General features: G+C 44.6%; 1 protein-coding gene and 1 long non-coding RNA gene across 2 annotated transcripts in view; one reads left to right on the plus strand and one right to left on the minus strand.

The window, feature by feature from the left end:
• Positions 1 to 14,045, minus strand: part of LOC127059373 (uncharacterized) — a 453,343-nt gene that overhangs the window by 431,753 nt on the left and 7,545 nt on the right. The gene's annotated exons all lie outside the window — the stretch shown is intronic.
• Positions 7,317 to 14,045, plus strand: part of EML4 (EMAP like 4) — a 147,194-nt gene continuing 140,465 nt past the window's right edge. Inside the window, exon 1 of the mRNA XM_050972127.1 lies at positions 7,317 to 7,580. Within this exon, the coding sequence (XP_050828084.1) occupies positions 7,556 to 7,580 (25 nt within the window). The 5' untranslated portion in view covers positions 7,317 to 7,555. The remainder of the gene's footprint in view (positions 7,581 to 14,045) is intronic.

Below are 14,045 nucleotides of genomic sequence, written 5' to 3' on the forward strand. Positions count from 1 at the left end.
ACGTAGGGTAGGTAAAGGAAATGAAAACAAATGTGCTTCATTAACTGTTCTTCAGGCACAGGTAAATATGAGCTCATTCACTGCAACTGTGCACTGCATGCCTGAGACAGCCTTACTGGGAATAAAGCAATAACCTTAGCCTATAGAATAGCTCACTCCCCTGGTTACATTTGTTAGGGATCTATGACCAGGAATCACAGTGCAAAGCAGGTTTGAAGTTTCCTCTTTGAGCCTTTACAGTTGTGACCCACAGAAAGATCAATTATCACTGCCCCTATTCCACTATGAGCCTAAATGACCTTGGAGGTCTCCTCAAAGCAGGAGATATTTAGATGAATGGTTTTGATGACCATTAGGAAACCAAGATTAGAATTATATTTTCTTGATTAATTGTGCTGATAATAATATTATCAATTCACAAAGACACAATCAGTTGCCTCCTTAGACTTTGCAAGTGATACCTGATTTCTGTGGGACCCACCTGAATGCTGTGTGTCCCTGAGCCTGGCAGAAGTTTCTTCCTACAGCTACATCTTCTCCTGGGGCAGTAAAGTAAATGTCTGATACTACAGATAGGAAAATACCAACGACTAAAAGTTCAGTTGTACATTGTTGGTATGCAGAGAGCAGCCTAGCCCTCAATCCAAGTTATCTATAGGTAGCTTTTATTGCAAAAGTAATATTTTTTGAATGGCAATAGAGCTTCTTTCCAGTTTATTTCAGTTTAGCCCATGCTGACCTGTTTTTGGTCTTCACTCTCCAGCCTATGTCTTACACTCACACTCTTGTTGGTGCTCTCAGCCTGTAGAACAGAGGATGATCCCTGTGGGAAAGCATCACACACCTGCCCTGCTGGCTAATAACCAGGAGAGAGGATGGTGGTCACACCTTAAAAAGGTAGACATGGAAATGGGAAAGAATCGTGAGCTCCCAGAGGGGACAAGGCCAAACTTAAGAGCTAAACCTATTGCTGAGTATGGCATAGCTGAAAGACAATAAAAGATTCCTTAAACTGGGCAGAACAACGGGACAAAAGAAAAACAAAACCTCCTAAACCATGTCTGTTCATTTTTTATTATGGGGTGAGCTGCAGCCTGCCAGCCTGTTTTAAAATCAACACTTCACAGCAAGAAACTACACAGCAATGTATCACTTCTCTGCAGGCACTTCCTTCCCCTGACAAATGGTTCAGGCACAGTAATAGCTTAACCAGAACTGCACCGAGGGGCGACCAGCACTGAGGGAGGAGGATCTGTGAGAAATAAATCTGTATTTATTTACAGACACATACACAGGCACACAGCTTATTGTGCAGAGCAGCTTCTTATTGTGGAAAATGAGCTGCATAAAATGCAAAGCTACAGGAGATGTTTTAACACTCAGGGGAAAAAAATAAATTCCACATGTTACACTAATTTATTCTGTCCCCAAGGGGGATCTCCATAAACTTCTCAGTCGAAAAATCAGCTCCTCTTCCAGCAGTTTTAAGACTTACTAGTTAGCACTCCTTGTTAACATCACTAACCTGCTAGCCTTACATTTTCCTAATTTTTCTAAGAAAGGAGAATGAAAAGGGGTTGTTTGAGAGCTCATCATAGTGCTTGCGTACAAGCTAAGGCACATTTTTTCCTGAGGCAGAGAATAAACTGCACCCTAATGTAAATGGCTGATACAAAGCCAATACACCAGTTTATGCCTCAGCTAAATCCTTAACTTAGCACTTATGTAAGACATTAGACTTTTATAGCCCTTGGACCAAGGTAGGAATTCATGAGGAGCTCACTAATTCGAGAAAACAACTTGAGTGTGCTTTTCAGTATGACAAACCAGACCACTTATCCAATTAGGGAGAGATGAAGCAAGATAAATTCTATTTTGCTAGCTTTCTGAAATGTTTTTCAGATTTTCTCATTTAATACACGCTTGATACAAAGCTGCAGAATAACATTTTTAACCTGCTCTCTAGTTAAAATGCTAAGCCTTTCCCCTCATGAGTAAAAAAAAAGTACTGTGCATGCAGGGTTTTAACTATCTCTGCTCAAATTCTGCCAATTTTTAAATGCTAAGGAATCACACTGAATCTGCTCATTCCCCACCAGGGCTGGTAAATGAATTAGCACTAGAGCTCTGCTCTTTTTCTCTTACTCAGTAGTCACATTTGTAGGAGACTGTTATTTTTTAAACACATTAATGTAATGATGGGAAATTTAGCATAAGCTAAGAGAGATTTGTAGGTTCTACACCTGAACCAAAATGCACTTTTAATGAGCACCCCAGGAAATGATGCTGTCCTTGCCAAAGTGTAATTAATGGCTTGGAACTGAAATACTGGGATAATCAAGACAAAGAAGAAACTTGTAAGATGGATTTTTCAGCATAGCTTTTGAGGATGTGCTTAGCACATCCTCAAAATAAAGCCATCTCTATTGAGTCTCCATTATGGAGACTCTCACAAATCATTACTATCTTTTAAAAATGTTTGGCTTTTTTGACTGACAGTAAATTGTATTTGTGCTATTAAATGAAGACATCTCCGAATATTTGGAAACAACTTAGCACATATTGATGAAAATCTATTTGCAATAAAAAGAAAAACTAAATGTGCAGAAGTGAAACAAAGATCAGCTCTATACAGCTGTAAATTCAACCTCTGTGAGATTTTATGTTATCAGCAAAGAAGTACTAGCACTATAGAAATCAGACTGTGATCCATTCTACTGCTACAAAACCAAAATCTACCTAAACAGAACTTAGCCACTGGAAAGCCTTTGACAAACTCTGATAGTTTTGTTTTGGAGGACAATTTCTGTCCTTTTTAAGGACAATGGGGGAAGACCAGGAGATGCTTAGGCATGTGTTAAAATCAGACCTAGGACTACTTTATAAAAATTGCAGGAAGCAAATACACAGCAATATTGAAAATACTTGGCTTTTTAAATGCATTCTACAGGAGTAGCTTGGTGTCTTTAACAAAATGAATGAGGACAGACACAGCAGTTAATTCATCTTCATTTTAAAAATCTTAAGTCATATTTTTGTAAAACACATAATTAGAAGCCTTAATGGCAGTTCTCTTGGTTCTCCTCAAGCTCCTGACAAGACTCTTCCAGCCCATTCAGCGCTACAGGTGCTGATTCATGCCTTGGGGTAATTTAGAGGGACTGAACCTTTGGCTGCTTCTTGGGGGAGGCAAAATCCCAAACCAGAAAGAAAATCTCCAGAGATTCTGTGATGAAGGTAAGAAAAGTAACCTCTATAAATCAGGAAGAAGTAATTTAATTTTTTTAAAGTCAGGCATCAAATCTTTTCCCTTACATCAGTGACCCCTGGGTACTTGAGACTCACTTGGGAGAATTAACAATATCCCCAGCCTTATGGCAAACCAACAAAGTTGATCTTCAAAACAAGGCATCCTAAAGAACCCTCCTATCTGCAAAGGACAGCATCTCATAAGAGCATGGGGAGAAATCCTACACTGATTACACCACCAGCTGTGGGGCACAGGTGGTTACAAATAGCATCACCTCTTCTCCATTTCCTAGGTCTGCAGGTAGAACAGGGGAGAGGCTCTGGGAGCTGGATCAGACTTCAGGCTTTCTCACTGCTCATTGCCATCTGGGCTTTTGCTACTCACCCTGAAGAGGTGCACCAGAAAAACTGCAGGAGGGAGAAGATGAGTCCTGTGGGAAGTACATTTCTCTTTCTAAACACTAAGATGAAATGGCTCAGGTTCAGACTCTCAAATTCATGTACAAGAATCTCAGCAATTTCATTTTCAGTTGTTAATAATTTTTATGTTTCCTCAGTGGAAAAATGCTTAAATGTAATTTACATTCAAGCCACCAAAAGGTTATAAACAATTCCCAGGCTGAAGGCTGCCAAACTATGTCAATTCAAAAAACCACCAAGACAAACACAGGTATTCTTGCAAGAAGTACTGTTCACAAACCTGCAGTCCAAGGAAAATGTGCCACAGAAATGAAACAATGGGGGAAAAAGAAGCCTATTTCCTTCAAGGGCTGTGTAATTATCTCTGGAATGTGTGTAGCCTCCACTGTGCATTTCAGGGTGACCTCCTTCTGGGGTTTGCATTTTCCATAACTTCCCTCTGGTAAGAGAGAGACTCGCTGTGTACGTCCAGGTCCCCAGCTAGGGTCTGTCAGCCTTGCTTGCTGCAGTCAGCAACACCAAACTGATTTAGTGCAGCTGAGGCACTGGCTCATTGCTCACCAGCTATTCTGAGAAGCAGAGCTCAGGCTTTGCCTGTCCCAGCATTGGTCCAGCTGCCTCCTGAACCAGCAGGAATCGAAGGAGTTGGGCTGCAATACAGGGGGAGGGAGAGCGGCAGAAAAGAATTTAGATCTTCCAAACTGTGAACCTGTCAAACTGATGTAAAAGTCCTGCCCTGTGGTATCACATTTATCTTTCTCAATTTGCTATCTATATGTGCAATGAAACACTGGATGTTTAGCTGATTTGAAAGTTAAGATGGGATATTCCAAGTTTACTCCAATCTTGAATAGTATTATCTTTCCTTAGCATCAAAACATAAACTAGAGGGAGACAATAATGGAGCTTGTTAAAACTTTGTAACAACTCTCTGGGTCATGTTTTTGAATCACTATCAACAAAGAAACAGAAGTTAAACCCCTTAAAGCACTACACAATTTCTCCCTCTTCCAAGTCAAACATTAGTACTGTACTAGAGGTAAGAAATCACCTTTTCTTTAGGGTTGGAATCTGGAACAGTCATACTGTTAATCAGTTTACAGCTATGATAAATAATTTGTCAGTACCTGTCGGAAACAGACACAAATAAGATTTTTTTTTCTGTAATTTTAAGTTCTTTCACCCATCAGCCAACTAAAATTGTTAAAGATTACATACACATGGCCATATACGTATTTACTACAGATTACGTTTCTGAAGTTCTGCTTGTGTATTATCTATACTGCAATTACATCTGTTGTGTACACCACAAAGACAATCAATAAATAAATGCTTCAGTCAAAACCCCACCTAAATTTACATAGCATACAGAACTTGGCTTAGACTGAAAAATTTAACATAAGAATTTAAAAACTGGAGTTTGCTATATTTTGGTAAGCTCTGTATAGTGTTTGCCCTTCAGAAATTCCTATATCAAGTCCCATAGAAGTAAACTTCTTTCCAAATGTCACAGTTTTGTTCAGTTCCTTAACTCTGCACCTTTACTCTTAAAATCCTGGAACCAAATCTCGGGCTTTGGCTTTGGAAAGCCCAAATCTTGGGCTTTCAACAGTGCTATACTCATGTTCAATATAAGATTATGGAGAACTGGTTTTCTTTGCAACTCCTTAACCTTTTTGTATACTTCCATGCAAGCTCTGCACAACCCAGCTAATCAAAGGTATTCCTTCATGCTCCTAATCAATTTCAGCAGGGATTAAACATCTAGACAAAGATCTGTGATGCCATCTTCACTTCTGAACCTCAGTTTCCAGTCTACAAAATAGAGACAACACTTACAAACATAAGAATGTTTGCAATTCCTCACTTATGGATGTATCTGAAGGATGAAGACCTGAAGAAGGCAGCTGGGCTTGCTTTTTGTTTGGTTGGGTTTTTTTGTTTAACAAAACAGCACATCTGCTGCACACAAGTCCCACCTGAAGAATTTGCATAAGGCTCTGTCTCTGGGAAAGGGACTTTTTTTTGCTGAAGAAAACTGCGCACAGGTTCTGAATTCCCAGGGCACTTTTCCTTTCATAGCTTGAGGAGATTTCTCTCTGTGTTCTCCCAATGCTCTGAGCATCTTGGAAACCTGCCCCGAGGCAAGCAATAAATAGGGGGTGGGAAGATAGGACTGGAGCTGTAGTGCCTGGCTCTCCTTGCCTTTGTTTCTAAAATGAAGCATTTTAAAGGGAATTTTGACTGGACTATGCTGACTGCAAGGCCCCTTTCTCATAGCTAGAAGACCATGAAAATAGCCTATATAGAGGCATTCTACAACATATTCAGTGCAGGTAAGGAACTCTAACACCTGGTAGTAATTAAGAACAGACCTTGGCGGCTAATGGTGGCTCATTTATAGCAGATCGAACACAGGGCATCTTTTTTGACAAGACTACAGGATGTGTGATGATGGATTATTAATGTAGTTGGCTGGCAGCTGCACTCAAATTCATTGCTGTGGCAGCTGCTCACTAAAATTTGCTGGAAAATCCAGTGGAGATTAGCTTTTGATGAAAAATTTCAAGGCGCTTTTCTCTAATGTGAGCAAGCACAAACCCCCTGGGTTTATTGAATATTGCAGATCAGCAAGATAGCGATGCTCTTGCCTAAGTGGATGGAAGGTGCTGGGAAATGTGGGCTGCTCCCAGCCGGTCTGTGCTGCTCTCCAGCTCTGCTCTCCCCAGTCCTGTCGAACAACATCCACAGCCTGTCATTAGAGGGCCCAGCAGCAAATGCCAGGGCCGTGCTCGGGAGGCAATTACCCACGCCTCTGTGTAACTGCGGCACTCGCCTAGAGTGCATTACAGGGAAATACCTACAGCAAAACAGGATGTTGCGATGGGTACGGAGCTTTTCCTGACCAAGGAGAAAGTGCGTCATGCAACTCGATGATGTTGCTTAACATACGAAATCGCCTTGGTTAGGCGATTAGATAGTATGCAGCATGGCTGACTTGACTTTCTGGTCTTACTTTCTCTTTTCCCCCGACATCACGCACTTGGCTGGAAGTTCCTGGAGTCGCTCAGAAACCCGGCTGACTGGGAGCGGCGGGTGTGACTGCTTAGGCAGACCTAGATATAAGCAAGGCGAGGGTAAAGAAATGACAGTTCCTTTGGCTTAACATCAGTGAGGAAAAACGTCCCCAACCAGTATGAACGAACATTTTGAGATTCACCTAACAAGATCTATTTTGACCGCTGGCGTGGTTACATTAAGTCGCCCAATTATCCCACCCACAGCCCATCCAATAGCACAAGCTTTTAAAGGTAAAGCAAAGTGCTGCTGCCGGCCGACCCACACCGGAGAAGCTGCGCTAGCCCCGGCGCTGCTGCTCCCCGGCCGCAGCCCGTCCCGTCCCGCACCCGCAGCGCTCGGGGCAGCGCCCGCAGCTCTCGCGGGAGCCGCGGCCCGAGGCGCCGGGCGCTGCCCGCCCGCGGCGGGGGCTGCGGGGCCGACCCGCCCGCAGGGGAAGCGGCGGCTGCCAGGGCGGGCGGAGTCGGAAGCACGACAGCACGGGGCGCTGGGGCGGCGCTGGTGGCGGGGGCGGGAGCAGCTCGGCACTCGCTGCCGTGCTGGGGTCGCGGCGTAGGGACGGAGCCGGGCAGCGGCGGCGCCGCAGCAGCAGCAGAAGCAGCAGCGGCAGGAGGAGGAGGAGCCGCCGGAGCCGCCTGCCGCCGCCGAGCGCGGGGAGCCGCCGGAGCCGCTGCCCCGGGCGGCTTGCGAGCGCCGGGCTGCGGCGCCGCCGCTGCCTGCCGCCGCTCCGCGGGTGAATGAACCTGTCCCGGCCGACCGTGACGGCGGCTTCGCCTCGGGGTCCGGCACCAGCCTCCCTCCGCACAAGATGGACGGTTTCGCCGGGAGTTTGGGTGAGTCGCGGCGGGACGGGACGGGACGAGGTGCGGGTAGCCCGAGTGCGGCGGGGCCCGGGGCGCGCACCTGCGGCCGGCGGGGATGCCGGAGCCGCGGGCTGGGACTGCCCGGGGCCGGCCGGGCCGGTGCGTGCGAACACCGCCCGCGGCGGGAGGGGAGGGGATGCCAGCGCGAAATCTGGTCAGCTTCAAACCATCTGTTGCGAGAGCTCCGGCTGCACTTGCCTTCTTTGTTCTTCCCTCGCCGTGGGTCTGCGTTTCCCCAGAACTAGTTGCTTGGCTTTGGGCTGATGGTTTGGCTTAGGTTGTTTGGGGTTTTTAAAAATGTTATTTTGTTTTTTGGCTCTCCCTTTTGCTCCGGGGTGGGAGGGACGCCGTCGGTCCGGGCGTAGCGGGCCCGGTGTCGCGCCGGGAGCCGCGGGCGGCTCTGCCCTGTCCCGGCTCAGAGCGGCTCCAAGAGGAGCGCAGCACCCCTGGAAACTTGGGGGCGCTGGCGGCATCCGCGGGAATGTTAACGGGGCAGTCGGCGCCTTCCCGGTGTCCGAGCATCCGTCCGTGCGCCCGAGGAGCCCTCCTGGCTGCCTGGGCGGCAGGTTCCTCTGCCGGAGCCGTGGCGTGATCGAAAATATTTACTGCTCGCTCGTGTAAATGTTGCCAGAAAACTGATACGCTGCGCTGCCTTCAGTTTTATGAAGGCTGCGGCAAATTCCCACCAGTTTCTTGAAGCAATAACACTCCACCAGCCTAGTTTTTGACTTTTTTGGGAGATAGATTGCGTGTTTTCATGCCAGGTGTTGCTGAATTCAGTTCACAAGTGTGAACTGAACATGCATTCAGATGTAAGAGTTGTAAACCGTGTAAATTTCCATTTCTGCAAATTATAAGACCATTGGCTTTGCAGTGCTGCCTACCTGCTGCTCTCATCGTATTCACAGCTGCTGCATCTATTGCAGGCGTTTCGTAATCAAACTCACTCCATCTCTTGCAGAATAATAAATTTGTGCCTCTTAAAAATAAGGTTAATTTATTTTTACGTCACTCCCGTAAAATCTGTAGTAACAGTGAATAGTTCTCAATTTTCTGGAAAAATTGACTCATTCAAATACTTCTGAGTGTGATCCTAACCTTTCAGGTTTTTGAAATGTCAACTCCAGCATTTTGGGCATCTCTCCAAACCAAACTGGTGTGCCATAATTAACAGTATGCTTTGGTAGTTTGGCTCTTTGCCAGGCATACTGTCCTTGCTCAAGTAACTGCCATGGCCATTTCAGATCTGGTGATCAGGAAGCGACACATGGAGGAATTGTACGGGTTCTGTTCCCAGTTTTCCGAGGGAAGATTGCGCCTGTGGGTGACATATGCAAATGTGCCATGGTTAATATTTATGAACCTCTTAACCCAGCAGAAGAACTGATCACCATATCAAAGCACACCGATATTGCTTTTAACTCGTGCAGTATTGGTCCCCAGAGAGGTCGATATTTAGAAATAACTTGCTTTTGTTGGAAGTAGGAAAAACTCAATTACTGAGAAATAATAAAGCTTTGCTTTCTTGCGTGAGCTTCTCGGTGGGACTGTTGTGTGGCCCAGCACCTTGTGTTGGAGCCATGATGGGCTCATTGGGGCATCCCATGTGTCTTATTAAGGAGGGGCTCCATCTGGACCTTTAATTTGTTTCACTGTTTGTTCAGGAAGGCGCTGTGATTTTATGTGAATTTAATGAGGATTAAGCTCAGCTCAGCCTTTTAAAATGGGCATTATGATATTCACTGCTGGTTGGCCTTTGATTTTGCTTTTGTGGCAAGCACTGATGCGCAGAGGTTTTCTGGACTTGGGCTAAGGGGAGGGCATTCCCAGAATCTTTTGCTTTGAAGTACAAAACTTTACGTGACTTTTTCGTTTCTAGGTTTGAATCATGCTGCTTAGTCCTCTTCTGTATTTATAATCACTTGTTGGCTGTTCTAGCTGCTAATGAGCACATGGAGTTCACAAAGATGTGTGAATTGTTCTGAGACCTTTTTTTTTTTAAACGCCTCTAATTAAAATCTAATGGCTTGAATTTAATTAGCTGTCCGCTAAATGTCTTTTAGGAAGGCCATAAATTAATGTAATTTAGAATGAAATGTAAAAATTAATTAAAATTATTGTTGGCAAAACTGTGCTGTCTATGTATGTGCATGCTCAACCAGTCAAGCAAGCTTATTAGAGAGCAAGTTGTCCTTTTAATGCCTCTTGTCATTATCTGGAAGGCAAAATGTTATTACAGATTGTGCCCTCTAGCACAGGCAGAAATACCTTCTTGCATGTCTCTTGCAGTTGAAAATACTTTACGCAGCTGTTTTCTTTTGGCTTCCACAATGAAATTTTTATGAGAATAAACAGATGAAAGAAACCATTTTATATGTAATTTAGAAAATTGTTTCGGTTATTGGCTTAGTAAGTGCTTATGTAGCACTCTACTGAAGAGTATACAATTACTGTATGCAGTAAAAAAATAAATCTATATGTTATGAGTTAACTTGAACAGCTGAAATAGGTATTGATTATTTTGATAAAGCACTGAGTTATTTCCCATTTGCTGTGACTTCAGTACCATTAGAATATCACAGTGCTTATTGAATCCCATGCATTATCTCAAGTAGGAGAGTTGTATCTCACATTTGGCATTACCAATGTGATGGTTGTCAGAGGTCTCAATGGATTCTGGCCATCTGCTTTTCAGATGCATCCCTCGAAGTCAAAGAATGTGCTTCTGAATGGGAACAAGAAGTCTGTGAACTTGGGCTGGGTGCCTGGGCTCTTGCCTTGTGCTCTGGCTGAGACAGGAGCACAGCATGGGTGTCTGGCTTTGATGCTGCCAAGTTCCCCTGCCTCTCCGGGTCCTCATCAAAACAGATCTGCATCAGGGCAGAGAAAGCACTGCTGATTCTGCCAGAGGAGTCAAGCAGAGAGTTCTAGCAAAAGGGGAAAAAAAAAAAGGCAAAGGAAATAGTGCAGCTATGGCTGTCAATAAGTGTTGTCCTGCTTCATCCCTGGCTCCTGTTTGTTCTGCACTGCTGCCCTGAGTCTCTTCCACTCTCCCGCTGGTGCCTGCGAGCCCCTGGGTGAGCTGGTTCAGACATGCCCATCAGAGGGCTGCAGGACTGCAGAAGACTGACAGTTTTGCCAATAATAATTTTGGTTTTTAGGTATCATCAGGGATTATATTACTTTACTGCCTTGCTGCTTGGCCCTGCTGTTTTGGTGGGTTTCTGCCTGAGTTGGCTTGTTAGGGAGTGGGAGAAGCGTGGCGGGTGTGGGAGGGGAGCAGTGGGAGCTTTCAGCTGGGGGCAGGTGGGACCAGGTGGCGCTGTGAGGAGCTGTCAGCTCCGAGAGTGACTTGGCTGGGTCGTGCCTAAGGTGGGAGATCTGCTCGATTTAGACTCAGGAGGAGCCAGCCGTGACAGGCTGCCTGGGGCTGGTGAGCAGTGAGTGCTCTTTGCTGGGACAGTTTTCCATTGCTTTTAGCAGCTGCATTGTTTTCCCTTCTGAGAAAGCTTCTGCTCATTGGACTCTGTAACAATAACTCGTGGTAAACAAAGATATGGAAACGTTAATCAGATTATATTAAATAAATCATGACACCCTTTTCCAAGTTTGTCACCAGTGTGTGATGACAATGTGGAAGAGAGTGTTTCAAAAGGACTCGCTCCATTATTGAGGTCTGTGGCACAATAGTAACTCGTAAAAAAAAGGAGAAGTCTCAACTTCTGATTTCAAGCCATGTTTATTTTGCAGCTGTGCAGGATGCCCTGAAGGTTAGGAGTCTTTCTGAAGGATTCTCTATGGCTGAAAATATTTTCACAGAGAAATTAAAATCACTCTTATCTCGAAGTCTCAGGCAAGCGGAATAATTTAGGAATTTTTTTTAAAGATTCTTTGAGCCTGTGCATTTGGTTTTCAGAGAACTGGAAAGTAAAGGAGAGCTGAAATTACTAAGTGGAGACCAATGCTTTGCTCTGCTGTTGTTACTGCAAGAAGAACTGGAAACATAATTAAAAAGATTGGGGTTTTTTTATTATTTTGTGCAGTATCCACATTTTGTTCTGTCACTGTGTGTGTATTGCTACTAACTGCAGTTTATATGCTAACCACTTACTGGGGGCTGACATGGAGGTAAGTTCATATCACTTTGCCCCATTTCTTTTCCTGGGTATCGTGCAGAAGCTGTCTGTGTCAGGTAGGTTCTGAGGCAGTGTTATGAGGTATGTGCAGCTCCTCAGCCCTGCAGGAGCCAGCAGTGTCTGTTGAACCTGTGGCTTTGCTAACCCCCACTAAGGCTTCTCCAAAGCCCCCAGTCTGTGGGGGCAGAGCTGCTGCAGGGCTCAGGCAGGGAGGATCTTGTGGTCACTGGTGCCGTGAGCCTGGAAAGCGTGTGTGCCTGATGATTCATCTCTGGCTGGGCTCACTACCGAGAAAAATGAGTGTGTGGGCTATTTGTCATTGATTTGGGCTAGAATGTTACGTTTTATCGTTGCCCGTCTAGACTGCAGAAGTGGCCGTGGTGCTGCAATGCAATTGCTCATAGCAACAGCGAGCTCAGCCTGATTCCCAGGGCTCTGCTCCTGGGGTTGCTGTGTGCTATTGTCACTGTGCTGGTCTTCATAAAAATAAAAACTTTGGCAGCACATCGTTCTCCCCTGCCTGAGAAGGGATGGCCTTGGCTGGTGCCAGGGGAGATTAAACTCCAGCAGCAAGGAGGGAACAGGCTGTTTGCTTTAGAAACTTGGTGGTTGTGGCTCACCTTTTGCTAGAGTTCCTTAGTTCAAGTGCAGTGAGGAGGAACCCTTTGCTCTCTAGCCAGCTGAAAAGCAAAGGATTGTGTGTTTAAAAACAATTCTGTTTTGCAAAGTAATTGGCAAGATTTGCTCTCGTTGTGAGTAGTATCTCAAACACAGGAGCCTGCTAGAACTCCTCCACTTAGAATTTCTTTCTCCTTTAGAAAGGCTTTTAATGCTTGGGATGCTTAGAATAATTTCTGGCCTTACAGTGTGTTTTTCATATTCTGTAACTGAATACTTTTGATATGCAGTAGTGTTATCTGACAGGATTGTCTCTTGCCTAAAGAACCTACTCTGAAGAGATTTTTTCCTTCTGTGGTTTATATAATGAAGTATGTAAGAGGGCAAAATTGGTCAAGAACAGTGTTCTTAGAAGTTCTTTGAAGCAACATTTTGTTTTGTAAACGTTATTATTATGATGATGGATTGTGTTGTTAGTAAGTACAGGGTGATCTGCATGTCTCTCCTTGCTCTTCAGAGCTGATTCCCTTCTTGGTGTGGTTTGTATCAATTACTGAGGTTTATTTTTCCTGTCTCTCTTTAGGTCCTTGCTAAACCTAATCCTTAATGAATGCGATTGTAAGGCCAAGAATGTTGTTCCTGTTTTACCCACACATAATGTAATGGGAAGGGTGGTAGAGGATAATTAATTTTATAGCACGTGGCATGTATGATGACAGTGCAAGTCTCTGCTCTTGCTGGTGTTGAGCAGTTCTAGTAGGGACATTCTTCTGTTTAGGAGGTGAAAATCACCTGATAAAGAGCTTTTCATAAGCTTCACTAACTTCCTTTTGAAGAAATGTTTCTGCAGATACCTATGAGCTCAGGTGGAGCCACCGCTCATCTCACTTTTCCTCCCCGAGTGAGCACCAGGAGTTTAAAGAGGAATTACTTGCCTCTTTTTCTTCATCTGCTTGTTAAAATTGATGCAGAATTCTAGTTTCCTGGACTTTTCTTTAATTGAATGCTGAAGGATGGATAATTGGACAGCACATGGTGATGTGCAATTTTTTTTTTTTTTGAGAGCTTGAGTGCTCTTTAGGAAGTGCACATATGGGCATTCAGCTTGCAAAAGCTTGTGTCCATGGAGGAACTTGGGGTCTGAACTGATCGTTCACTCAATGAAAGAGGGAGGGTGGTGCTGATGAAAGGGTGGGATGTGGAGAGCAGCACCATCACCATTAAAAAACTGAGTTTATTGCTTAATCTTGGAACATACAAAAGGTTTTTTCTCTTCTCATTTTGGCTTTTTCTTTTCTTCCTCCTTCCTGCTTCCTTTCTTATTTTTGTTTGGCTTTTTTTGCTCCATGGTGCAAGTATTCATGTTACAAACCATCAGTGAGTGCTACAATATCCTTAAGCTTCCTGCCCTGAGTCTCCTTACTGGGTTGAATGAACCAGGGTTTTTTAATCAGTTTTTTTGATTGTTTTGCCTCTCTGTCGTTTGCCTCTTTTGCTTACCCTCGATAGTTTCAGCCTAACTTGTTTACTAAATATAGCTGTGTCTTGTTGTTCTTTAACTGCTGGTTTCTTGATCCCTTTCCTGACTTTGTTGGCTGCACTGCTCTGCTTTGCATGACCCTGCTGTCCATGGGGAAGGACAGCCTCCTCTCACCAAGTGTTTGCAGAATCCACCTTCTTT

This window comes from Serinus canaria, chromosome 3, assembly GCF_022539315.1.
Source record: "Serinus canaria isolate serCan28SL12 chromosome 3, serCan2020, whole genome shotgun sequence".
In the NCBI taxonomy this organism is placed as follows: Eukaryota; Metazoa; Chordata; class Aves; order Passeriformes; family Fringillidae; genus Serinus; species Serinus canaria.